The sequence below is a fragment of the Prionailurus viverrinus genome, chromosome E3, assembly GCF_022837055.1.
Source record: "Prionailurus viverrinus isolate Anna chromosome E3, UM_Priviv_1.0, whole genome shotgun sequence".
Classification (NCBI taxonomy): domain Eukaryota; kingdom Metazoa; phylum Chordata; class Mammalia; order Carnivora; family Felidae; genus Prionailurus; species Prionailurus viverrinus.
Window position 1 is genome coordinate 28972000 of NC_062576.1, and position 27336 is coordinate 28999335.

At 51.6% G+C, this 27336-nt stretch overlaps 1 protein-coding gene across 2 annotated transcripts in view; it reads right to left on the minus strand.

Moving 5' to 3' along the window:
- Window positions 1-27336, minus strand: part of ABCC1 (ATP binding cassette subfamily C member 1) — a 141199-nt gene that overhangs the window by 10569 nt on the left and 103294 nt on the right. Inside the window, exons 19-24 of one of the 2 annotated variants that reach the window (XM_047837683.1) lie at window positions 25381-25564; window positions 14980-15061; window positions 12624-12732; window positions 9851-10058; window positions 6273-6583; window positions 846-1045 (exon numbers count right to left, since the gene is read on the minus strand). In XM_047837683.1, coding sequence (XP_047693639.1) covers window positions 846-1045; window positions 6273-6583; window positions 9851-10058; window positions 12624-12732; window positions 14980-15061; window positions 25381-25564 — 1094 coding nt within the window. Of the gene's footprint in view, window positions 1-845; window positions 1046-6272; window positions 6584-9850; window positions 10059-12623; window positions 12760-14979; window positions 15062-25380; window positions 25565-27336 lie in introns of both variants that reach the window. The other variant, XM_047837682.1, reaches the window with a different exon arrangement.

Sequence of the window (27336 nt, forward strand, 5' to 3'; positions counted from 1 at the left end):
GTTTGAATGGGGCTCGAACTCATGAACCACGAGATCGTGACCTGAGCCGAAGTCAGACGCAAAACGAAGTGGGCCACCCGGGTGCCCCAAAAAAGAAAAATTTTAAAAAGATTCACGTGACTGATCTTCCTGGGTGTGAGCTTATCCTAAAAACAGACCCAAATTTGAGAAACTCCCTGACGATTCTGCAGGGGAAGGTCAGGTCTCCAGTGATTCATGGTCTCCCCACCCAGTCTTACCTTATGGGATTATATTGTGTATGATGGGGCAACAGTTGGTTACGACACGTTGCTCCCAGGGTGAGTCACCCCTCTCCAGAATTTCCTATCCCACATCTCAAAAAACGTATCAGGACATGAGTGAGGAGAATATTCTTTTAGGGATAAGTCAGATACTTTTCTGAATTTAGTCGACAAGTAGCGAACTCCTGTCCCTTCTTTGGGACGGATGCTTTTTTCATCATGGCCATCTCACGTGGTCCAACCTCAGGCTGGTGAACGGCTTCCAAAGCTCATCACACAGGGGTGGTGGGTGATCACCCCCGTCAGCTGAGAACCAGGCCACAAAAATATCAGCTGAGCCCACCTGTCACCGATGACCTTGTACCGTCAGGACCACAGCGAACGGAGAGTTCCTGCAGCATTTTCTGACTCCAGAAAATCTTGCTCCCTGTTGTTCCTCAGTGCCACCGGAGTGCCTGTGCTTCAAGCTGCCAGTGCTCCTGTCTGCCTTGAATGTTATTCCGTCCTTTCCCGCCCCGACCAAGTCTAACCATCCCGTGTGTGAGGCCCTCCTCCAGGAACTAAGGCTTCCTTCACCTCCTCCCGCGGGCCTCGGGTGCCCACCTGTTGGCCACGATGCTGGGGTAATAGGCCTTCTGGTTCTCGTCCACCTTCAGGTCGCTCTGGCGGATGAAGCGCTCCTGTTCCTCGAAGGCGCGGATGACGCTGACCCCCAGCAGGGTCTCGTTGAAGTGGGAATACACTGGGGAGCGGCTGACGGATTCGAGGCGTTTCAGCTGCCGGGACGAGGCCACGTAGAACCTCTAGGGGAAGAGAACGGACCAGGGAGCTGGCAAAGCCCCTCCCATGCCAGCCACCCACCCCCACCAGGGCCGTGCTGGACAAAGCCTGGACACACACGGCACCTCCGGGAGGCAAGATGGCGGAGCTGGGCTGCTTTTTAACAGGTGTCTCTGCTCACCCGATGCCAGCACAACAGAATGACGACAGCGACCACATAATGCCAGCAGCTCAGGACCACGGGGAGCCGACTACCCTAGCACAGTTTGAAGTCCTTCCACAGAATCAGCTCATTTCATCGTCACCAGACAGCTAGGAGTCGGTGCTCATTTGCACGGACCGTCAGTAAACCCAGGCACAAAGAAGCTCGCTGACCTCTTCCCTCTCAGGTCCCCCTCCGGCGACAAGTGGCCGAGCTGGGGGGCTGGACTCGGAGAAGCCGGCTGTCAAGGGTGAACCCCTGCACTGTCCTGCCTCTCTTAAGCCACAGACCTCTAGGGTTTTCTGGACCCAGCAGCGTGGCCTTTGGCCTCCACCCATTCCCCGCGGGCAGTCACCCCATCGGCTCTGCTCCTGCCCTAACCAGGGCAGATGGAACAAAAGCAAAGCAAATCGCGCTCTGGAAGCTTCGAGGACCCGCCCTTAGATGACAGGCTGGTCATGTGAGGACATTTAGTTCTCGCGGGCTTAGTTTCCTCGTCTGTACAAACAGGACCGGGGAGACTGAGGTTCCCCATTCTGGAGGTGCGAAGGCAGGTGTTTCACAAGCGACACAGCCAGACAAATGAACAAGACAGGGAACAAAGGGTGGTTAGGGACACGGCCTCCCCGCCTCCTGGGGCCCTTGTGGGAGCAGAGACCTTCCATAGAGAACTGTGAACATAATGGAGGAGTCGGACGGGCCTCCGAGTTTAGCAGCTGCTTCCTGGACGGCAGCGTGTGCGGTCACCTGAACCCACACCTGGGCAGCCTTCTGGGTCCTGGAAACTCTGTAAGCTAACTGAGCACCACGCCAGCCAGGGCAGGCCCACGATGGTTGCTCTGCCAGTCCCCGAGGGTAGGCCAGATGCCCGCTCTGCTCCCGAGCCTCTCGGCCTTGAACAAAACCCTGATGCCTCGGCCCCGCGGGATCTGCCCTGGGAGGGTTCCTCTCCCCGGCTTTCTTTCTAAACATCCCGGATGGAAATCATTCTCAAGTATTTTCCCTGCTCAACCTACTCCACTTTATTTACTGTAGAAAGCTACCCTGAGATGTATTTGTCTTTAAATTGTTGTTTGCTTACTTATTTTTAATTTTAAAAAATATTTTATTTATTTTTCAGAGAAGACAAGTGGGGGAGGGGCAGTGAGAGAAGGACAGAGGATCTGAAGTGGGCTTTGTGCGGACAGCAGGGGGCCCAACACGGGGCTCGAACTCATGAACCGCAAGATGATGACCCGAGCTGAAGCCACCCAGGAGCCCCTAAACTCAGTCTTTAAAAAAAAAAAACTATTAGCTAGCTTCCCTTTTATTATTTAAAAAAAATTTTTTTAATCTTTATTTATTTTTGAGAGAGAACATGTGAGCAGGGGAGGAGCAGAGAGAGAGGGAGACAGAATCTGAAGCAGGTTCCAGGCTCTGAGCTGTCAGCACAGAGCCCAACGCGGGGCTGTAACTCACAAACCGCGAGATCATGACCTGGGCTGAAGTTGGACGCTCAACCGACTGAGCCATCCAGGCGTCCCGCTAGCTTCCCTTTTAAACTCTATTCCAGGAGACATAATCCACCCCACCAGACTCACCTTACTTTTTCAGAAACCAAGTGCCTGGTGCTTGTAAATAAAAATAACTGCTTGCTGGGCACCTGGGGGGCTAGGATGGTTATGCATCCAACCGCTGATTTTGGCTCAGGTCACGATCTCACAGGTTCATGGGTTTGAACCCGGTGTTGGGCTCCACGCTGGCAGCACGGAACCTGTTTGGGATTCTGTCTTACCCTCTCTCTCTGCCCCTCCCCCAGTCGTGTTCGAGCTCGCTATCTCTCTCTCTCTAAATAAATAAGCATTGGGGCGCCTAGGTGGCTCAGTCAGTTAAGCGTCCGACTTCGGCTCAGGTCATGATCTCACGGTCCGTGAGTTCGAGCCCCGCGTCGGGCTCTGTGCTGACAGCTCAGAGCCTGGAGCCTGCTTCGATTCTGTGTCTCCCTCTCTCTCTGCCCCTCCCCGTTCATGCTCTGTCTGTCTCTGTCCCAAAAATAAATAAACGTTAAATAAATAAATAAATAAGCATTAAAGTAAATAAATAAAGGGGCTCCTGGGTGGCTCAGTCAGTTAAGCGTGCAACTTCGACTCAGGTCATGATCTCACAGTTCCTGAGTTCAAGCCCCAGGTCGGGTTCTGTGCTGACAGCTCAGAGCCTGGAGCCTGCTTCGGATTCTGTGTTTCCCTCTCTCTCTCTGCCCCTCCCCTGCTCACACCCTGTCTCTATCTCAAAAATAAACATTTAAAAAAATAATAAATAAAATAAGTAAATAAGTAAGTAATAACCGCTCGACAAGCACCTGCCTGAGCCAGGCAGCAGGCCACAAGCTAAGGTACTTGGAGCTGTGACTGGGCAGTTTTTCAGACACCAAAATATTCCATAAAAGCAGAAATGCCTTCTTCCAAGCAACAAGGACGCCCCAACACAAGTCCACATCGGCTTATCTCTTCATCTTTTTATAAAAATGACTTGCTTTTAAATTAAAACATTAATGGGTAGCCATTTAAAATGCTGGGGGTTGGGGGAATGATACAGATGGGAATATTAAAAAAAAAAAATCACACTGCAGCCATTATACTCAGATAAGCACTATTCAAATCTCAGTGTATAACCTTCCAGATCTTTTCGGAGGAAAGAGAAAGAACCTATGTGTATCGAAAAGCCACTTTTTAATCAAGATATAACACACATTATGCTGAAAAATGCACCGAATCTTTACAGCTTGATGAAGTTTACATTCATTCACACCTGCACCCCCACTATCTGACCAAAATCTAGAACATCTCCAGCATCCATAAAATTCTTGTGTCCTCTAGGTCAAAACTCTCAAGTTATTTCTAGTTTGAGGCTATTATGAACCAAGATGCTAAGAATGTTCTAGCACTTTTTTTTTTTTAGTAGATGCATTCTCTCATCTCTATTACATATATGCTGAGGAAGGACTGCTGGGTGGTGAGGTAAGTGTGTATTTAGTTAAAAGTCATTAAACAAACAAACAAATTCTCCCATAATCCCAACCCTTGGGGACACCAAGTTTTCCTTTTCCTCTCACTGCTTCCCTTTCTGGCCCTGCACATTATGCTTGCATCTTGGTTATAGTAACAGTGTGTATATAATATGATCCTTTGCTGAACTGTCTTTGTTGTTTAAAAATAAAATCCATGGAGGGGCACCTTGGTGACTCAGTCGGTTAAGCGTCCGACTTTGGTTCAGGTCATGATCTCATGGTTTGTGGGTTGTTGTTTTTTTCTTTTAATTTCTTTCAATGTTTTCATTTATTTTTGAGACAGAGAGAGATAGAGCATGAGCAGGGGAGGGGCAGAGAGAGAGGGAGACACAGAATCTGAAACAGGCTCCAGGCTCTGAGCTGTCAGCACAGAGCCCGACGTGGGGCTTGAACTCATGGACTTTGAGATCATGACCTGAGCCGACATCAGATGCTTAACCGACTGAGCCACCCAGGCGCCCCCGGTTTGTGGGTCTGAGCCCCGCGTCGGACTCTGTGCTACAGCTCAGAGCCTGGATCCCGCTTGGAATTCTATGTCTCCCCCTCTCTCTGCCCCTCCTCCACTCGTGCTGTCTCTCTCTCTCTCTCTCTCTCTCTCTCTCTCTCTCTCAAAACTAAACATTAAAACATTAAAAATAAATAAATAAAAAATAAAATCGGTGGTATCACAACAACATCTCCGTAATTATCTCCATTAAGGAACACGAGATCCCATCACTGAGTGGAAAAAAAAAAAAAGCTGGCACCAACTTAAAGAGAACACAATGAGGGTGTCGCAGTGGGTCCTGCTCTCTCTGGTTCCAACCTTCATTCATGCACACCAACCACGGGGCCACAGGGTGGTGGAACCTGGGGGACAGCTGACGACCAAGGGCTCTGGACCCCGCGTGAGCAGGCCATGGCACAGCCTGATGCGTGGAGATCTTGGCAGCTCTCGCTCTTGTTTTGTGCTGTAGTGATTGGCTCCCATCTAAACCACTGTCTCCCGCCAGCAACTGTGCTGCAGGTAACCTTTTCGGGGCAGAAAGGGGCAGTGCAGCACCATGGTTACCAACGCAAGCTTTAAAATCAGACAGAGGTGAGTTCACACTCCCAGCTGCACCACCAGGGCCTCGACATGGTCCTCCGTCAGCTGCAAGCACAGTTTACGTGGCCATCACCTAAACAACCACACTGACTCCCTTGCTGTGTTTGTTCCCCTTCCTCGGTCTTGTATTCTGAAATACACATTGATGGCTAGAGCTCCAGCAACCACCATAGACCATGAGGTCAACTTAAGAATGGAAGGCTTGTGCAAAGCTGGGAAAACTTAAAAGAAAACCACAACAGCGATGAAGTCTGGGACATTAACAAATGTGTGCAACTGCCATACCAGAGCTGAAGGGCCCACCTCTAAATTTCTACTATGAGAAAAAAATAAATAGAAACAACAAACAAATAAGTAAATACATTTCCACTAGGAGAGAGAAAGACAAACATCTTGTCTGAGCTGCTGTTATTCACATCTCTATTTTCTGCAGGGGGGCTAAGAACTAAAGAATTTCATAAAACTCTTTTAAGTTTATTTATTTTGAGAGAGAGAGAGAGAGAGAGAGAGCACACGCGTGTGCACATGGGTGGGGGAGAGCAGAGAAAAAGGGAGAGAGAGAATCCCAAGCAGGCTCTGTGCTGTGAGCACAGAGCCCAATGTGGAGCTCAATCTCCCAAAACCATGAGATCACGACTTCAGTCGAGACCACAAGGTAGACGCTTAACCGACTGTGCCACCCGGGTACCTCCATAATGTTAATAATCTATTTTAACAATCAAGGTGTCTTTACTACTATAGCTTTTCTCCCTTTGAGAGGTATTGAAAAGTGACAAACACCAGTTGGGCCCTCTGCCGGCAAATCGCGCACAGCGCCGTGCCGCGGAAATGGGAAGACGGCGTGAGGCCCGGACTCACACGGGAGCGTGAAACCCAGGAGGGCTCCTCCTGCAGCCCCGGGACCCCGCCTCTCACCTGCACGAAGAAGTAGATGAGGCCCAGCGGCGGGATGATGATGGCAGCGATGGGCGTGGCCAGCAGGATGATGGTGCAGGCGCCGATGACGTTGAACAGGGAGCCCATGAACATCTTGATGACCTGAGGGATCATCGAGTCCACCGTGTCCAGCTCCTTGGAGAAGCGGTTCACCAGGTTCCCGCTGGGGGTCCGCTCGAAGAAGCTCATGGGGGACCGGAGCACGTTCTGGAGCAGGTTCAGGTGCAGGCGGCGGGAAGCAAAGATCCCCCCGATGGACAGCGCCATGGAGTAGCCGAACACGGAGATACCTGCAACGTTCTGGCGGTAAACACCACAGTGGGGCCCGGGCCCGGGGTGGGGGTGAGGACAGGCCATGCAGACGCAACAGGCCTGCACGCTCAGCTTCGAAGAAAAATGGCAACGGTAATGACGAGAGTCGTGGCTGCTGTTTACTGAGGACTCAGTGTCTATTCAACACCGTACAAGAGTTTTACATGTTAATTCTTTAAAAAATTTAAATGTTTGTTTTTCAGAGAGAGAGAGAGAGAGAGAGAGAGAGAGAGCGAGCACGAGCAGAGACAGAGAGAGACACAGAATCCGAGGCAGGCTCCAGGCTCTGAGCTGTCAGCACAGAACCCGATGTGGGGCTCAAACGCGAACCATGAGATCGTGACCCAAGCCGAAGTCAGATGTTCAACCGACGGAGTCACCCAGGCGCCCCACATGCACCTAATTCTTTTTTTTTTTTTTTATTAAAAAAAATTTTTTTTTAAATTTATTTATTTTTGAGACAGAGAGAGACAGAGCATGAACAGGGGAGGAGCAGACAGAAAGGGAGACACAGAATCTGAAACAGGCTCCAGGCTCTGAGCTGTCAGCACAGAGCCCAACGTGGGGCTTGACCTCATGGACCACAAGATCGTGACCTGAGCCGAAGTCGGACGCCTAACGGACCAAGCCACCCAGGCGCCCCCACATGCACCTAATTCTTAAGACTGACTCTGTATAAATCCTATTAGCACCCATTTTACAGAGAAGGGAGCTCAAGGTCAGACAGGTGAACTCCTCTGCCCTCGATACAGTCAGCCAACCAGCAGCAGAGTCGAGGTTCTGATCCAGGAAGCCTGCTTGCTCCAGGGTCATGCTCTTAATCTGTATGCCACATTCCTCTAGACCAGTGGCATGCAACACAACTTTCTGGAATGATGGAAATGTTCTGGACCTATGCAGTCCAGTGTGGTCGCCTCTAGGCACGTGTGGCTACTGAGCACTTGAAATGTGGCCAATGCCACTGAACAGCTGATACTATTACTTAGGTTTGACGAACTGCAATTCAAAGAGCCACACTGTGGCCAGCGGCCACCAGAGTGGACAGCTCAGCTCTGGAACAGACACTGCTGCTGTGTGAGGCAGGGAAACATCACACCCACTCTGTGTCCCACCTTCCCTCAAGGACAGTTTGGAGGCCAGTCCCATGCCCAATGACGAGGTGTTAGGGATGAAGAAATCTGGGAAATCCATGTCTACTCTTCTGTTTTTGTTTTTTTTTTTCAAAGCCATCTCCTGGAGACCATGAGACATCAGTGGCTCCTCTGAACAAGCCACAGCGAGACAGCCGTTCTTTGCAAAGAGACTTCATAGGGATGGAGAGGCTTACTCTTGGGAGCAGGGGCTGAAACAAGTGGCTGCAGCCAGCGCTGCCCAACTGTGTCTTTGCCACCTACCAGCTGTGGGACCTTCCCGCAACCTCTAGGCACCGGGGGTCCTCCTAAGATGGCAACAATGATACGTAAACTTGTAGCACTGCTGAATGTGAAGGGCAGTGTGCCGCTGTACAGAAAGTACTCAAATGTATCAAACCTATACTTACGTATCACAGACACTGAACACACGTAGGTAGGGACAGATGCACACTGCTTTTAGGAGTCTAAACACACCGCTCGGTTAGCATAGTGTAGCACAGTGATCAAGAGCAGGGGCTCCTGGGCCAGACCACCTCATTCAAAGCCAGCCCTGCCCATGTATTTGCTGTGCAACTTCGGGCAACTTACTTAGCCTCACTGGGGCTTAGAGTCTCTATTTCTTTTCTTTTCTCTTTTTTAAAAATTAATTTATTTTTATTTACAAAATTTTTAATGTTTATTTTTGAGAGAGACAGAAAGACAGATGGAGTGCCTGGGTAGATCAGTTGGTCAGGCATCTAACTTCGGTTCAGGTCACGATCTCGTGGTTCATGAGTTCGAGCCCTGCGTCAGGACCTGTGCTGACAGCTGGGAGCCTAGAGCCTGCTTCCAATTCTGTGTGTCATTCCCTCTCTGCCCCTCCCCTGTTTGCACTCTGTGTGTGTGTGTGTGTGTGTGTGTGTGTGTGTATCTCTCTCACAAATAAATAAACATTAAAAAAAAATTAAAACGAAAAAGAAAAAAAAGACTACAAGCAGGGGAGGGGTAGACAGAGAGAGAGGGAGAAACAGAATCTAAAGCAGACTCCAGGCTCTGAGCTGTCAGCATGGAACCTGATGTGGGGCTTGAACTCAAATCACAAGATCATGACCTGAGCCTCAGCCATGATGCTTAACTGACAGAGCCACCCAGGTGCCCCTACTCATTTTTATTTTAGAGAGACACAGTGTGTGCAAAGAACATGGGCAGAGGGAGAGAGAGAAAATCCCAAGCTGGCCCCATGCCCAGTGCCGAGCTCAATGTGGGGTGTGATCCCACAAGCCTGGATCATGACCTGAGCAAAAATCAAGAGTCAGAAGGGCAAGTGACTGAGCCACCCAAGTGCTGCTACAGTCTCTATTTCTAAAATGCAGAAAATACTAGCTGTGACCTCATGACACCTGCTGCAAAAGCAAAATAAGTTAAAACACCCAAAAATGTTTAGAACATAACCAGCACCAAGTAAGTGCTCGGTAAACAACAACACTTATTATTAACGCTGTTGTGTTTGGGGACCTTCGTGGAACCACAAGAAGGGTACACAGGGTTTCTCAATTTCGTCACTACTGACATTTGAGGCTACATCATTCTCTGTTGTGGGGGCCGGGCTATGCACTGCAGGACACCTAGCGACCCCCTGACCTCTACAAGGCAGTTGCCCCCCCGCACCGTGACAGCTCTAAGTACCTCCAGACATTGCTAATGTCCCCCCAGGGGACAACATTGAGCACCACTAGCATAACCAAGTTCCCACTCTCAGGAGCAGGTTAAAGTCCACAGGTGAGAGTTTACAGAAGCCCTATCACCCTGACACAGGAACAAGGGGCAAGGGCCCTTGCTTGCCAAGGCTCGAGGGGGCTGCTGTTCCTCAGCTTTCCTCATCTGTAAAATGGACACATTGGAGTGCTCTTCATCTCCTAGGGCCCCATGAAACAGAGCATTCAAGAAACATTCCCTCTACAAGGTATCTGAGTGTCTACTAAGTGATAGGTACCATTCATGTGAGTTTGGCTTAGTTTGGGGATCTGCAAAACCCTGACAAATGGGGGACCCAACTGCATAATAAGACATGGAGACATTTCAAGTGGCCAAAATTGGGTGGGCAGAGGAGGATGGGAAGGAGACGGCCCCTACCTTGCAAAATGCCCAGGGCGCCGTAGACGCTCAGCCGGACTTTGGTGTGCTCCTGGGTCCCGTTGACGATGGGGTCATCAGTCCAGAGGCTGAGCCAATAGTTAGAAGCCAGGGCAGCAACGTTGTTGCACAAGAAAAGGAAGATGCTCAGAAAGGAGATGAACAGTCCGATGGCCTTCATGTAGTCCCAGTACACGGACAGCTTGACCTGCAGACCCGGGGACAGAAGGCATTCGGAGGGTGTTCCCACCACACGCATCCAAGGTCAGGCACTCCAACAGCGCCTGTGTGATCCAGTCCCCCCGCCCCCCCCCTCCCCGTGCTCACGCCCACGGCACAGTCCCCCTTAGTTGATGGATAAAGTCAGCAGGAGAGAAAGTCAAGGTCTCTGCCCTCATGGAGCTGCCGGTCAAGTGGCAAGACAGACATCCAGCGTCCAGGTGAATGTGTAATTATAGAGAAGGGCTGGAGCAGTGCAGGATTCCCTCAGAGCGTAAAACTGGGCATCACGACCTGACCGAACGGGGAGGTAACCTGACAATTTCCCTGAGGAAATGATGACCAAGAACGGAAAAAAAAGCACGGAGGGCAGAGGAAGCAGCATGTGCAAAGGCCCTGAGATAGGAAGGAACACAACACGTTTAGGGAACCGAAGGGACGCATGGGTGGCTGGAACACGGTCGAGCTACAGAACGAGCGGCGGTCACACCACACGGGGCCTGGAAGATCCTGTTTAGCATTCGGAGCTTTAGTCCAGGCCCATCAGGAAGGTGTGACCTGTGGCCTAGCAACCGAGACCAAGTGCTACCTCCCCCCTCGTTTCCTCTCAACGCGAACACCGACTCCACATTGGTTCCACTGGCTCCTGGATGGTCGGTGCTGGCTTAGTCTGTTCCTCGGCTCCAAAGGGCAACCAAGGAGGACTTCTCCCACTCCTCCCTTCCCTGTGGAGCCCAGGAGGAGGGCTAAATAGTTCTGTGTAGTTGTTCAAAGGGGGGCCTGAACACCAGAGACAGGGGCAGCCTGCTTTGGGCCAGCCCTAGGCCCAATCTGCCTGGCTCGGTTTCCACAAACGCCAGGTATCCGTCCTTGTGTGGGTGTGCTCGTGGTCACTTCAAGCTCTCATGTGCTGAATTTGGGGTCATAAAAACCACTGATGTGAATAACAGTCGGGCTGAAAGGTTAACAGGTGAAAGCCCGGAGGTCTCATGTGTAACTGAGTGCTTCTTTTTGACTTTTATTTTGCCCCGTTTTTCCAACTGAAATGGGGGGTGGGGGGTGCGGGGCTGTTCCAGAATTACCATGTTTTTGTCACCGTTTGGCTCTGTCACATAGCCAAGCAGCCTGCTGCTGATCCCGGAATTACACTGCGGGACTTGGGGACCTCCCCAGCAGCAGCAGAGCACGGTGGGCGTGGGAGTCCAAGATTTCCGAGCGAGCTTGCTGAGCCCAGCTCCACTCCCAGTCGAGCTCCGGCAAGTCACAAGCCCCCTGCTCTGTTTTCCTGGCGTATAAAAGGCAGGTAATACCGGGCGGTGTGGGATTAAATAAGCACTAAGTGGGCCCGGCATTCCTTCTCCGGTCTTTGATTTGGGGTCACTCCCCTGGCTCCCCAGAGGACCAGCGAGAACAGGAGGGAGGATACACTACAGCCACCTCCACCCCTGACCAAGGCTGCGATGAGAAGAGGAGAGAAGAAGCCTGAAACGGAGGATTCCAGGAGCTTCCGGATGCATCCAGGTAGATCTGAGAGAACGGTGTCCTGACCTCGCTTGTTCCTGAACCACCCCACGTGGGGTGTTTACTTCTTATTTTAAAAATTCCATTCCCCTTTTTTTTAAAAAACATACCACATGTATTTTTAAAAATAAACTCTGGATCGTTACCATAAATGGAAGATTATTGACACACGGCCAAAACAGGGGAGCATAAAACACATACAAGAAAACAAGGGCCTGAAACCAATTTTCCCTGGGACAACAAGACGTCAGCGCCTGTCAGTGCTACAGACTTGAATGTTTGTGTCCCTCCAAGTTTGGATGTTGAGATCCTAACCCCGAGGGAGATGGTATGAAGAGGTGGGGCTCTGGGGAAGTGGTCGGATCCTCAGGACGGAACCCTCACAACGGGGTTAGTGCCTTTAGAGGAGTGGCTCCACAGAGCAGACGGCTGTCTGCGAACCAAGAAGCAAGCCCTCTCTAGAAACGCCTGCTGGTACCTTGGTCTTTGGCTCGCCAGCCTCCCGAAGTGCTAGCAATAAAGGCAGGTTGCTTCTAAGCCACCCAGCCTATGGTTTTCTGTGACAGCCGCTCACCAGACTAAGACAGGCATAAAAGATAAACGAGCATCTAACTCAGACTTTCTAGGTAATCATCAGGGTTAAAACAGAAATCAAAGACTCGCATTACGCAACGCGACAGAGATGTTATCTCAGAGGCAACCTTACCTTGTACACAACTTCCCACAAGTGGGAAGGCAGGATTTAGAGCACCCAGGTCACCTACAGAAAGCCCCCAGTTGCTCAAAGGAGGGGGTGGTCAGTAGAGCAGAGGCTACAACCATCAACCCTGGAGTCTGGCTGCCAGGGTTCAAATCCTAGCTCTGCCATCCCCTGGCTGCGACCTTGGGCAAGTCATTTAGGCTCTCGGGTCCCTGTTTCCAGCACTGGGAAATGGCACTTTTATAGGCTTGTTGAGGGGCGAGACACCAGCGAACATAAACAAGGCATTCTGCACAGGGCCCCGCACGCAGGGACGCCAGCCACGGTCCTCACCTGCCCCGTTTGAGCCTTGTCTGCCTCCACCAGCTTCCACGCGTCCTCGTCCTGGGCTCCAGCTTTCTGCGGCTCGGCGGTGCTCGTGTGGTGGCGGCTAACGTCCCCGCTGTAGGAGGAAGAGTTGCTCAGCTGTCTGGGGAAAGCAGGGCACACGAGCGTCAACCAAACGGGAGCCTCGGGGACAGAGGCAAGCCCAGCAGAGCATCAAGCTAGTTCAATCCTCTGATTTCACAGCTGTGACCCAGGGAGGGGACCCACGACACAGGACCCCACAGAGAAGATGTTCCTTCACACAGGCAGTGCTCAAGAAGCATCTCTGGCCTGCCGGTGGTCGTCATCAGCTTTAAACACCACGATACACTATCACCGATCGTGTGGCCCAAAGCCCTCTTTAGAGCCTTCCCCGAGGTAGCCCCACCCCCGGGGGACTTGCCACCCTGGAGAATGAGGCAGGCGTGCGTGGGCATATGCACAAGAATGCCCTCTTGAGCCATGGCTCAGTCCCACACGGGCAAAGCGATGGGATGTGACTTCCATCCTGGTTGGGGACTCTCCCCACTGCCTTCTTGGTTTGCAGGCATTCATGAAGCCTGTAGGCTCCTCAGGCCAGCTGGGAGCGGAAGGGGCTCCAGTTAGAAACTGAGGACAGTGATTCGGCCCCTGAGGAACTGATTCCTGCCAACACTCATGTGAGCTTCATAGTGGATCCTTCCCCAGCCGAACCTTCAGATGAGACCCCAGCCTGCCAGGAACCTCGGATGTGGCTCGTGTGAGACCCTGAATGGACGAAGCGGCTCAGCCGTGCCCAGATCTTCCAAAGCCACAGAAACTAGGAGATGACAAGCCACTAAGTTTGAGGTCATCTGTTTCATAGCAACTGATATGCCCAGTGTCCCCGACGCTTCTGCTCAGTCCGCTCATGGTTCTCCCTGGCAAGCCCCCCACCGTCACCGCCCGTAGGTCCCAGGACCACCTCCAGGTGCTGCCTTATGTCAGTTTTCTCAGCAAATTCTCCAATCGCAGCAACCATGACCAACTGATCACGTGCCTGAATCCCGGCAGTGCCCCCACAGCCCCGGGGTGAGGCTCCGTTCTACGTGACTTACACACATGTAGCTAGCTCACTGCCTTGGCGGGTGCGCCAACAGAGCAGGAATATTTCCACCTGTCCCGTATAACAAAAATCAGGAGTCTAGGGGGCTACTGTGTGCAGTGTTCTGATGGGAGGAGCTACTCACACCAATTTCCTTCCCAGCCCCGTGTCTGTGGAATCCACCCCCACCCGGAGCAAGATAACTGCAGGCAGCCCCAGCTCACCCAGTTAGAAGTGAGTGCTGTTTACTGGGTGCTGACGGAGCAAGGTGCTGTGCTGAGTACTTCTCAGGCACTACACGGTGTCCATCTCACTACAGCCAGCCCCCTGCAGTAGGTACACCGCAGACCCTATCTGACACATAAGAAAACTGAGGCACAGAGAGGTTAAGCAAGCAGGCTCATGGAATGCTGCTCCTCCAAATCCCAAACCTTCTAGCTGAAAACAACCTCCTTTAAAGCAGCAAAGCCTAGACCTTTGGGGCACTGGCTCAGAGACCAGGATTGGGTTCAAATCCAAGGTCGGTTTCGGGGCACCTGGGTGGCTCAGTCAGTTAAGCATCTGACTTTGGCTCAGGTCATGATCTCACAGTTCGTGGGTTCGAGCCCCACGTCGGGCTCTGTGCTGGCAGCTCAGAGCCTGGAACCTGCTTTGGATTCTGTGTCCGTCCCTCCCTCCCTCCCTCCCTCTCTCTCTCTCTCTCTCTCTCTCTCTCTCTCTCTCTCTGTCCCTCCCCCGCTTGTGCTCTGTCTCTCTCAAAAATAAATGAATGTTAAAAAAAAAAAAGTTCAGTTTCTCTCCAGCTGCATGACTTAGGGAGAGTGCTGTTTGCTCATCTATAAAATGGGAAGGTAAGATTTCAACAGACCATACAGGGCTGGTGCCATGACTGGCTCCTAATGGTGGACTGAACATCGTGGTCGCTACCAGTGTGACCATTTTGATTCAAATACTGGCTCTTACAGCCTGACTAGTCCAGGCCCCTCTGAACGACTTGAGCCAAGATCGATATTATGTGGGGGACATGAGTGTCCTAAGTGCAGACATCATCTGGTAAACAGTGCCAGGTGAGGTCTCCTAATGATTTGGGAAAGGAGGCAGAAAGCCTACATCTTCTAAGACCTCGGGGAGCTGAAGGCCTGTCTCGGTAGGTCAGACAGGCTGCCGGCACTCCCATCCCTCTTGGCTCCCGACCCAGGCAGGTGGCAGAGACAGGGTGCCTGGAGAATCCGGAGGAACAGGTCCGCCCGTACCCCCTACCTCTGCAGCTGCTTCCCCGCGACGTCCGTCACCAGCATGCCATTCTCCATCTGCTTCGTCTCCTTCCCGGGACTACTGATGCCTGTTAACCCGGGCAGAAGACAGGAGAGAGGGAAATTGTGATGTCAGGAGCTGGACACCAAGACCCAGGACATTGAGGAAAACCCATCACTTGAATGCAGATAACCTGACCCCCAGGAAGCTCAGAAAGCAGGAGCTGCTTTGCTGAGGCCACAGACAGTCTCCCGGCGCAGGTGCGGGAGATACGTGTTGCTGGCTGGCTCCCTTGGGCCACAGGTGACGGCCTGCAACCACCTAGAGGGCCCCGCAGGGGAGGGTGCCCTGTGCCGGCAGCAACAGGTATAATGCAGTGCCGCTAACAGCGTCTCAGCTACATGAAGCTTAGTCCAAGGGGCCAGGAAGCAAGGAGCCTCGTGGGGAACGGGGCACAGCTCACGGGTCCCTAAGCATCCCGAGCAAGGCGCGTACTCAAATAACAACCAGTTTTGACAAGAGCATCAGCCAACAGGAGGAGTCCGGGAAGGCGCTCCAGCCGCACCTCCCAGGGCCAGTTTTCGGTTGCCAGATCGTGGGGAGGTCCAGACCCTCTAGAGTAGAGGGTGCCTGGAGCAGTGCCTTTTCCTCCATAGTGATGAACTTCCCTGACGACTGGTGGAGCCACCGTGAGAAATACCAGCCAGGCATGTGCCCCCGTCCCAGGAGTCACACCCTCAGCATCCACACTCATCACCGTAACCTCGACGGCAGTGGCTCACATTTATTAAACAAGGGGTGGCCGCTGTGCTGACATACAATATCTGCCTTCATTCTCCCGACCCCTCGGTCGTATGTTATTATCACCCCCGCTCCGCACTCAACTCTGCACGCCGCTCCCAGGACAAAGAGCGTACAAGAGAGACGCACGGTGTAGGACTCCAAAGCGCTGGCCTGGAAGAGGAGGGGAGGGCATGCGGGGGAGATGTTACTAAAGGGACAAATACGCAGCCAGCAAGGGCAGGGCGACCCTGGGAACATGCTGATGGGACGTGAAGTGGCGCAGAATGCAAAAAGGCAGGCTCTTTCAGATGAGACACTGCAGAGCGGGGCAGGCAACCATTCCCGCGTTGGGGGCGGGGAGCTCTGAGCTGGTGATTCTCCATCTTGGCTGTGAAGGACGCACCGCCCCCCCCCCGGGGATGCCCCCCGCCCAGATTCGGTCCCTGCAATGACAGCATGCAGGGAGGCCAGGCGCCCATCCTGAGTGAGAGCACAGTCAGGAATGAAGTGTTCTCTTACTTCCCAGCTGTGTGGGCTAGGCAAGCAATAAACTTCCTTGAGCCTCAACTTTCACATCTGCAAAGCGGGAGTCACAGCTACCTTCGTAAGTGGGAGGATGGATGAGGCCGTGCACGGGCTTGGTAAGGGAAAGACACCACGGTGGCAGTTAGCATGCCTAGAAACACGTTCCGTAGATAATTACGGGGTGCAGCCAAGATTGACAATCACTGCTTTATACGTTTCTTTCTTTTTTTTTTTTTTAACATTTATTTATTTTTGAGACAGAGAGAGACAGAGCATGAACGGGGGAGGGGCAGAGAGAGAGGGAGACACAGAATCGGAAGCAGGCTCCAGGCTCTGGGCCATCAGCCCAGAGCCTGACACGGGGCTCGAACTCACGGACCACAAGATCGTGACCTGAGCTGAAGTTGGACGCTCAACCGACTGAGCCAGCCAGGCGCCCCTATATGTTTCTTTTTAATGCAGCATCTTTCTTATTTTTTTTTTTTCAACGTTTATTTTATTTTTGGGACAGAGAGAGACAGAGCATGAACGGGGGAGGGGCAGAGAGAGAGGGAGACACAGAATCGGAAACAGGCTCCAGGCTCCGAGCCATCAGCCCAGAGCCCGACGCGGGGCTCGAACTCACGGACCGCGAGATCGTGACCTGGCTGAAGTTGGACGCTTAACCGACTGCGCCACCCAGGCGCCCCATCTTATTTTTTTTTTTTAATTAAAAAAAACACAACTATATCACAGAGAAGAATGATAACAAGGATTTTCCGTGCAGGCAAGGACAGCCACATATGCACCCGGCACTGGAGGCCCCGGCCTGGCCTTGACCGTCTTTCTCTGTGCAGGGACAAGGATGCCTGAAAACACGCCCAGAGACACCTGCACTGTGGCAAGGGCTTCAGAGAGCCCCACTCTCAGGGCCGCACAGGCTGCCCTGTGCAAGCTTCAGCCTCCCCTTCTGCTCCTCACCCAGTATGAGCCGTAAGGTCTGGATGGGAGACCTCACAGTGGCCTCCCGTGACCCCCTTTCTCAACCCAATTAGCCCACAGGTTGATACAGCAGCTGGGGCAGCTGGAAAACTCTCCACCGAAAGGAGACAGACTGAGAGTCCTAGGGGGGCAACGTGAACATGGGTGGATCCCCCACTCCGTCTTCCTTCTTTGCAAGGCGTCAGCCCCTCCCTCTTCCTACAGTCTCTTCCTACAGGCAGGCCACGGGGGCTCTGCCCAAGGGCAGAAGCTTAGTCCAAGGAACCCCTTCCCCATGACTTTGAACTATCAGTGACCCGACCAGGACTAAAGACAGCTTGGGCTGATCTGTCCTAAAGGAACAGGATTCCCGGAGTTCCTACTTCCTGAGTCTTGCTCGTTTGGTTTGGCCTTTGATTTCGGCGCTACCTGGTTCTCTTCCTTGTTTCAGCAGCCGGAGTCGGCTTCTGTGGCTTACGGAAGAGCCCTTACGTCTGGACCCTTAAGACATATTGCTGTTTAAGGAAGGCAGGAGCGATGGGTCCACTCCAGGGGCTGGTGATGCCTTTACCTTGCCAGAGGGAGCCAGCACAGCCTTCCCTGCTGTAATTCTGCTAACAGACAGCCCTCCTCTGGGCGCCCACAGACACCTGCAGTTACTCCATCAGGCATCTCCCGGCTCTGCCTTGGGTTGCCTAGGTCCTGCCCATGCCCAGCAAGTAAGGGTGGGATCATAATAACCACAATGTGGCCATTCACTGTCCACCCACTACGTGCCAAGCATTTTGTAGACAAGATCTCCTTCAAGACATGCTCATATCATGGTCATCTGACCTACATGGCAGTCAGGCTTAACCAAGGCCACCAATCTGATGAGTAGATCTGGGGATTCAGACTACCTCCCCAAGGGTCCACCAGAAAGCCTGGCACATAGGAGGTGTCCAATAAAGGTCTGCAGACCGTCAAGGGCCTCTCTCCAAGCACAAAGCTACAGGATCAGTGCCTGGAGTGGGGGCACCTGGGTGGCTCAGTCAGTTGAAAGCCTGACTCCTGATTTTAGCTCAGGTAATGATCCCAGGGTCAGGGGGATCGAGCCCCACGTTGGGCTCGGCACTGACCGTGGAGCCTGCTTAAGATTCTCTCTCTCCACTTGCCCCTCTTTCCATCTCGCACTCTAAAAAAAATAAAAATAAAAATAAAAAAATAAATGTCCAGAGGGGATGGGTGGATGTTATCTCCTAAGGATGAGGAAGGGCAAAGCTATTCAAGGGGCCTGCTGCACCTGTGCCTCAGTGGCCCCATCCCACATGTTCTGGGTAGATCTCTGACAAGCACACTGCACGGGGCCAGCCCTTTCCCTAAAAGTTATAACCATGTCAAACACAAAAAGATCTAGAAAAATGCAAGCCAACCCTCTGTCTGCACTGGTCACAGTAAAACAGCTGGGTGGGGTGGGTGTGGCAGCTGGGGGACCGCACACAGGCCTCCACTCTATCACACGTTTCAGGTAAGAAAACTGACTTGTGGAAAGGGAGTCATTTCCCCCAAATTCACACAGGTGGCAGGACTGCCGTTTGACTCTGGGCCATCGGGCGCCAGGGCCTGGGCTTCCTGCGCAGGCCCTCAAAAACCAAGGGGCCATTTAAAATTATTTTCTTACTTGCTTACTTAGCCCACAGCCCTCAGTTCCTCGAGGTCGGATGCTGCTCACGACAGGGGTCTGGGCCACAAGGAACCTTTTACTCTGAACCAGCTACAGATGGAGCCAAGAAAAGGGGAAGAGAAGGTGACTTGGCTCAGATTTCATCTTGGTCCCCCCCAGCCCCCCAGGCTCACCTCCATCACTGCGGTTAGCACCACCACGTCGTTGATTATTTGGTGTTTGTTTCCACCATCCAACTGTGAGCTCTTGAAAACAGAGAGGTCTTTTCCACTACTCTATTCCCATCATCAGGCACACTGGATGGCCATGTAGGGTGTAAGAGACCGTGCACTGCACAATCCAAGAGGCACCATTCCACACAGTGGCTCAAGTACTGGGTGTCCCCATGGCATACACCAAGCGCTCTGTATACACCTGACACGCAGATGGACAGATTAACACATCAATGGCCAAGTGAAGCAGAGATGACCTTCCAGGGCCAGAATGGGCACCCCATTGGCCACCATGATGCCATCTCACATCCCACACCCACAAAGCTGGTTGCTTTCTTCTAATTTTGTTTTAATGTTTATTTTTGAGAGACAGAGACAGAGCATGAACAGGGGAGGGGCAGAGAGAGGGGGAGACAAAGAATCTGAAGCAGGCTCCAGGCTCTGAGCTGTCAGCACGGAGCCTGATGCGGGGCTCGAACCCATGAACCACGAGATCATGACATGAGCTAAACTCGGATGCTCAACCGACTAAGCCACCCAGGCGCCCCGTAAAGCTGATTTCTAAACCAACCCTGGACACATGGGTAAAATCAATGAATAGTTTCATCTAATCTGGGATCTTTATACAGCTGTGTTAATGTTCAAAGCTTATGTAGGATGTGCCTTCAATAATCAAGGCATCATGCATCCATTTGCTTATTTAACACATTATACTGAGCGTCTACTGTGTGCCAGGCACTGTTCCCAGTCCTGGGGATATACAATGACCAAAAAGCCCTCATGGAGCTTAAATTCCAAGGGGAAGGGAAAAGGAAAGGGAAGGGGAAGGGGAAAGGGAGAGAGAGACAGACAGAGAGAGAGATAATACACGAAGTAACAGATCTAGACTTGGCTGTCAGGCAGTGGTTAGTACCACAAAGAAAACTAAAGCAGAGAAAGTGGAAAATGAAAGGGGGCAGTGGGGGGGGTGCTATAAAACAGCAAGAATTTTTTTTTCACCAAAGGCACCAAACTTCTTCTCCAATACATGTTCTTCCAGGGCTTCCAGGTACCAGGTAAGGGGCTGTCCATTACCCTTGGGGTGTAAGGGTCCCTGCCCTTGGACCTCCTAAGTGCCCTTGCCTGGGCTCCGTGTCCAGCCAGCCACCGGCCCTCAAAACCAGCACCTCGGAGCTCTGTTGTTTATTCTCAAGAAGGTTCTGGAACTCTGCTTGGGCACGGGCCAGCAGGCAAACCTCCCTCAAGGGAAGAATCCCAAGTCGCTGCGTTACAGTCAACGCTTCGTTTTTGACCAAAAACGGAATTGACCGGCTGCATCGCCTGGCCCAATCCACCAGCCTAGGCCCAGAAAGTTCTTCGTACTCAGGAGGAAGAAATACGGCTACTGAGAACAGCCTAAAGGAATGTGCCATCTGGACGCTGGATTCTCCAGCAGCTGGTCGGTGTTTATGAGAGACTTTTGCAATATGGGGCGGTGCTTATGACCCACTGTTACCACTGTTAAGGAAAGAAAGAAAGGAGACCTGATGGCTGAATGCACAGAGGGCACTCCTCTGCTCGGGAGTAAGGCCGAGGCAAGACAGACACAGACAAACCCCCTGGCAGGTGGGTGAGTGGATGGACATTCTTTTTCCTGGTTTTGTGGGTTTTTCCTGCAGCTTCCAGCTGTCTAAAATGAGCACATATTGATTCCCTAATCAGTAAAAAAAAAAAAAAAAAAAGAAAAAGAAAAAAAAAGAAACTGTCAGCAAAAATCTGAAAAACAGAAAAAATTAGACATGAGGTTGAGAGATGAATTAAGTAAGGTTCTGAAAAGTGGGAGAAAGGTGTTTCTCCCAAGACGACAGGAAAGAACCTGGGGAGCGTGGAGTCAGAGCATATGCTCTATTTTCTGGGGGGGGGTGTGGGGGGAGAGTGCTGTGCATTGTAGGATGCTTAGCAGCGTCTCTGGTCTCTACCCTCTGTGTTAGCACTGCCCTCCTCCATCCCAGTTGTCACAACCAAAAAAGTCTCCAGACACTGCCAAGTATCCTGGGAGGCACAGATGTTCCCCCCGCTAAAAACCACTGCTGTAAATTTTAGAGCAGTCTTCCTAATAAAGACACCAGAGTACATAGGAAGGTTCTTTACCTTCCGGATACAAAGGTTAATGAGTCAGTATGTAAGTCTCTTTGCCATGGAAAGGAAAGGAAAGGAAAGGGAAAGGAAAGGAAAGGGAAAAAAAAGGAAAGAAAAGAAAAGAAAAAGGAAGAAAAAAGTTTCCTATTAATCAGTGTAATAAATCCCTGCCAAGACTGGTCAGTATCTTCTCTTCCTAAGCCTACTTCCTGTTACCTCTACTATTCCCTACCCCCCTGGGAAAGAATCCCCCCAAACCAACCACTCTCCCCCTTCAGCCTGGGTGTTCTAAAAAAGATCTGATTAATCCAACAAGGGAAAAAAAAGTTTCCCTTTAGGGGAAGCCAAAAATGTGGCTCAAACAAATTCAGGGTCATTGGCTCTTGGAAACCTGCCACAGCTGAGCAATATCGGACCCCGATGCCAAGCTGCAGTGCTGGGGGCCCCTCCGAGAGAGGGAGAAAGTGAAGACGCCGCCCAGTGTGAGTTCAGACCCACAGGGCTGAGGACTTCTGGGGGAGGCTGTACGGCTAAATTGGGAAAATGACCCTGCAGTGGTGCAAGGGTGGCATTTTCATTGCCAAATTAAGTGCTGACGTGGCCAAAGGAAAAAAGAAAAAAAAAAAAAGTAATTGGCAGTATTCCGTGTTCTGCACCAAATGCTTTGGATCTGTTGGCAGTGGTGGAGGAAGGGGAGTGAAAAAACCCATCTGTGGTCAGCAGAGTTTAAGGATGCTCCCTGTGCACCTGGATACAAAGGAGGGAGACCTCGTTCGGGGGAAAAAGATTCAGTAAAAGGCACACGTGTCACCTGAGAGAGCATACAGGGTTGTTTTCACCTGAAGGAAGCTGGACTGTGACGTACAGGGGCTGTGGGGTTGTCTCATCCAGCACGTGGCAGTGGCATGACAATCAGAGGAAGGCAACCCTGAAGCAGGAGGGAAGCAGGCTAGACTTAAGACAGAACTTTCCGGCCCCAAGAGCAGAGACACGTAGAAACTCATTCCCACCAGGAATGATAAACTGGAGGCATTTCTTGCCTCATGCTCGCAAAAGGAAACACTTTTAATACCAAGAGGGTTCAGAGCAGCACAATTTATAACAGCCAAAACATGGAAACAACTTGACCTGTCATCACCTGACTGAATAAATAAAATGGGGTGTGTATTACCCAGCCACAGAAAGGTTATCAAGTATAGACATGTGCTCTCACACGGGTGAGCCACAGAAACATCACAGGAAGCGAAAGAAACCAGCTCATTAAGGACCACACGGTCTAGAATTCCATTTACATGAGATGCCCAGAACAGACAAATCTAGGGGCAGAAAGATGAGCAGGTGCCAGGGACCTAGGGGGCTGGGAGAAAATGGGGAGTGATTGCTAATGGCTACGAGGTTTTCTGGAGGGGTGACCGGAATGTTCTAAAGTCGGTTTTGGTGATGGCTGCCCAACTCTCAACGTGCTAAACATCACTACACTGTATGCTTTAAATGGGAGGATCGTATGCTATGCCAACTGTATCTCAATAAAACGTGACAAACCACTGGGGCTCCTGAAGCACACTAATGCAGAGGCAATGGATGAGCCCTGACCCCAGGCAGACACATAAAGCACCAAGGGAAGGAACAGACGACTGAAACTTAGGCCAGACTTGAGGTCCCACCCCTGCCTAGCAGCCACTGTGTGTCCTTGGCCAAGTTGCTGCCCCTCTCTGACATTCACTGGATGCCCGCTGCATTGAGACCAAACCCCAAACGCCTCACCCTGAAAGGCCATCTCCCACCACTGTCCCTTCACCCACCATGGTCTGGCCACCCCGGCCTCCTTTCCGTTCCCTGCATCAGCACACTGTTCCCCGGATTTTCTCCTTGCTGGCAACCTTCCATGCCAAGGTCACCTCCTCAGAAAGGGTGTCTCTGACCACCTTGCATGGCCAGGTGTCATCCGTATCACTCCCCAGCTCATCATCCTGTGTGGGTTTTTTTTCTTCATAGCACTTAACGCTCTAGGAAACCATTTATTTCTTGATTTGTGTTTTGCCCTTTTCTCCCAACAGATTCCAAGCTCCATGAGGATAGGGATCTGTCTAGATGTCATTCACTTCTGTCTCCCCAAAACCTAGAACAGTGTTGTTCTAGGAATTCCTGAATTCCTAGCCCCCAGGAGCTCCGAACGTGACTGTATTTGGAGACAAGTTATCTGCAGGTGTAATGAGTTGAGGTGAGGTCATTAGGGTGGGCCCTAATCCCATATAACTGGTGTCATTACAAAAAGGGGAAATTGAGAGACAGAAACAAGCCAGGTTTCTGTGTGAAAGACGGAGGCAGATGTGGGGGTGATGCATCTATAAGCCACTGGCCGCCAGCAGCTCTCCAGAAGCCAGGGGAGGGGTGGAACAGCCCTCCCTCAGAGCCTCGGAAAGAATCAGTCCGGTGAACACCTCTGTCTTTGGCTTCCATTCTCCCAAACTGTGAGAGATTAAATTTCTGTTGCTTAAGCCACTCAGCCTGTGGCACTTTGTCAAGGAAGCCCTAGGGAGTTAATACAAGCACTCAACACATAGTAGTAGATGCTTAATAAAAATCTGCTGAATGACTACCTCGATGAAGAGTAGACGGCTCTTTCTTAGGGACCGGCCCCATTCACAGCTACAGGAACCCGGCCGTCCCTGACACAGAAGGGACAAGTTTCCCTAAACCTCACTTTCCTCACCAGTGAACCGGGATTAACAATTCTACTCCCTCGTGAGTCGATGGAAGGGGTCAACAAGGGAACTCCGGCAGAGAACAGGGGCCCCGGGAAGCCCTCAGCAAGCAGCGGCTGTGTCTTAGATCCGTATCACAGACGTTCCGAGAACAAAAGCACCCGTGCAAATTGCCCAACGAGGCAGTCCCGCAGCCCTGCCCCTGTGGACAATCTATCTGAGGCCTCCCTGGGGACAAAGCACATAAAGAACGTGCCCGGGAGGCTGGGGGAGTCTGTAATTTGCTCCTGGAGATGGGAGATCAGGGCCGGAAGAGCAATCTCTCGTTTTCATTCTTAGCAATCGCCTCGAGCCAAGGAGCAAAGGTGTCAGATGACCTCTTCCCTCTCTGTGGGGTCAGAGCTCCAAGCAGAGAGGGGAGGAGAGGAGCCTCTGAGATGCTAGTCTGAGTGATGAAACACAGGGCAGCCTGAAGGCGGCAAACCAATCCCCTGAAATTTAAGCCAACAGAGAGGAGAGGACAGATTCTTAGAAGTCTCACCACAGAAGCCTTCAAATAAGGACAGGGTGAGGTTCCAGCTTTCGGAGTCCTGGCCCGAGAGGACACAGTGGGTGCGGCAGGTGGGAAGGGGGCAGGTCTGCATTGACCTGGCAGGTGCCAAGGGCATGGGGTGAAGAGATGGGCACTCTTCCCGGGGCGGGTAATGACAACAGTTGTCATGGCCCGAACACTGTGTGCCAGGCACTACCCCCAAGGCTCTATGGAATTCAGCACATGAAATCTGCACCAAGTGCCAGAGACTGTTCTGTTATTATCAGTGGGGAAACTGAGGCTCAGAAGGGTTTGGGGGACCCTAGTAAGAGGGGCAGTGGGGGGCACCTGGGTGGTTCAGTCGGTTAAGCATCCCACTTCGGCTCGAGTCATGACCTCACGGTTCATGGGTTTGAGCTCCACATCGGGCTCTGTGCTGACAGCTCGGAGCCTGGAGCCTGCTTCGGATTCTGTGTCTCCCTCTCTCTCTGCCCCCACCCTCTCTCTTTCAAAAATAAACATTTAAAAAAAAAAAAAAGAGGGGAAACGGGACTCAAACCGAGGTCTTGCCAACCAGCAGCCTACAACCCCCACGACCCTCACATCTGTTCTAGATTATGCCATACAAAGTCACTGCTTCCCACAGCCTCTTGAGAACCTCACCACCGCCCCTGTGCCTGCCGAGAGAACACTTAAGCTCGGCCCAGAGCCACATCGCAGGAAAGTAGCAGGACTTGGGCCCAGATCTGCTGCCCCCGCCGCAAAGCGCTGGCACCCCCTCTCAATGCGGCCCCCAAAGCATTGGGACCCTGAAGAGGCTGGCCCACTGCCGACAGGCCACCGCGGAGGGGGTGTGGGGGAACCTCCGGGAGGCAGCGGGGGCCCAGCGAGGCACCCCGCGCGCCCTACCGTCATCCTGCTCGGACTGCTCCTGCTCGGTGCTGGCGTACGTGCGCAGGAACTCGGCGAAGGCCCCGTCCCGGGCCAGCAGCTCCTGGTAGGAGCCCATCTCGGAGATCTTGCCTCCGGTCATGACGATGATGACATCCACCTGGGGCAGGTAGCTGATACCGTGTGTGACCAGGAGCCGTGTCTGCGGGCAGAGCGGGGACCCGCGAGTCAGCGCCCGGGCATGAGTGCAATTCCCCTACGCCTAGCGGCCAAGCTCGAGTCTGAGCGCTGGGGACGCCCCCATCTATGGGTGCCTCCCTCCAACACTCACCTTCCAGGAGCTGGGGGGCCACAGGGAGGGAAACAGATCCCAGCCCCACACTCCAGGGTCAGGGAAGAAAGGACCAATACAAGTGCAACACGGCGGGTGCTGGGGGGGTATGAGACCGAGGGTGGAAGGTTCCAATTTTAACAAGGGTAATGGGGAAGCCTATCTGTGAACAGAAATCTGAAGGATGAGAAGGAGGCAGGGAGGGAACCATGCATGTGTCCAAGAACAGAAAAATGACACAGATACAAAACAATCTGTGTGCCGTGGGGTAATTTTCTTTTCAGGTAATCCCCCACCTCCCAAAAGACACTACAAAACTCGCACGTCTGTATATATTTTATCCAGTTAAGTCAAGGTTTGGAAGGACGTTCATCAAACGACACGAGTCGGCAAACTTTTTCTTAAAGGGCCAAATGGTAAATACTTTTGGCTTTATGGATCCTCCGGTTGCTACGGCAACCGGTGGTGAAGTTGCCACAGCGTGAAGGTGGTCGTACATACGATGGAAAAAGATGGTCTGTGACCCAATAAATATATATTATATAAATAAAATATGTACATGTATTATATAGAAACATAAATATAAAAATATATTTAAACTCAATGCAATTTGCATATGTCACAAATTTTTTTTTTTCCCCTCCAGATTTTTTCCAACCGCTTCAAAAATGTAAAGACCAGTCTTAGCCAGTCTTAGCTCAAGGGTGGTACAGAAACAGACAGCAAGCGGCCTGGTGACACCTGTCTCCTGAGACAGGGCCTAGGACGCAGGACAAAGGAGGGACATTTTTTTTTTTTTTTTGCTTTACGTATAACTCTTACACTCTTTTAGATTTTTGATAACGAAATTTTTTAAATTGAAAATTATGTTTATCCAGAATTTTTATGGTGTGTATAGGATGATGCTTACAATAGGTTAAGTGGCTTGAGGTCCATTATGTACACACATGACATGATAATCTATTTATAAGGCTTGAAATAAATAAATCTGCATGAGGTAGGGTTGTCCAAAATTGCTTTTTTTTTTTTCTTTGTTGTGTTTTTCTGAATCTTCTCTATTTTCCCTATGGACATGTGGAAAATACTTCTTTCTCCAGAGGAAAAAAACCGAAAAGCAGTACTCCTTCTCAACCGTCCTATAATTCCCCTAAAAATGATGGTGATGATGATGATGATGAACAGGTGAGGACACATTTCCTGTCACGTACGGGTGCTATAGGCACTTTTCCTGCTCACAACCTCCGTCCCTCAGCCTACAGCCACGTCAGCAGGGAAGGGAGAGCTGCCCCATCAGTCAAAAGGGATAGGATTTCCCTCTGCAAAGCCGCCCATTATTAAATCGGGAAGAGGAGCCTCCTTTGGCCACATGAAGGCAAGGACTTCAAGTGAGTGTCAAGGACGTCCCCCTATAAGGACAAGAGCAAGAAAGCTGTCCCAGAAAGGCATGCAAGGGAAGCATGAGAAACGTGTTCTGAAGTCCAATTAAAAAAATGGGGGGGGGACATCTGGGTGGCTCAGTCGGTTAAAGATTTGACTTCGGCTCAGGTCGTGGTCTCACAGTTTGTGAGCTTGAGCCCCGTGTCAGACTCTGTGCGGACAGCTGGAAGCCTGGAGCCTGCTTCGGATTCTGTGTCTCCCTCTCT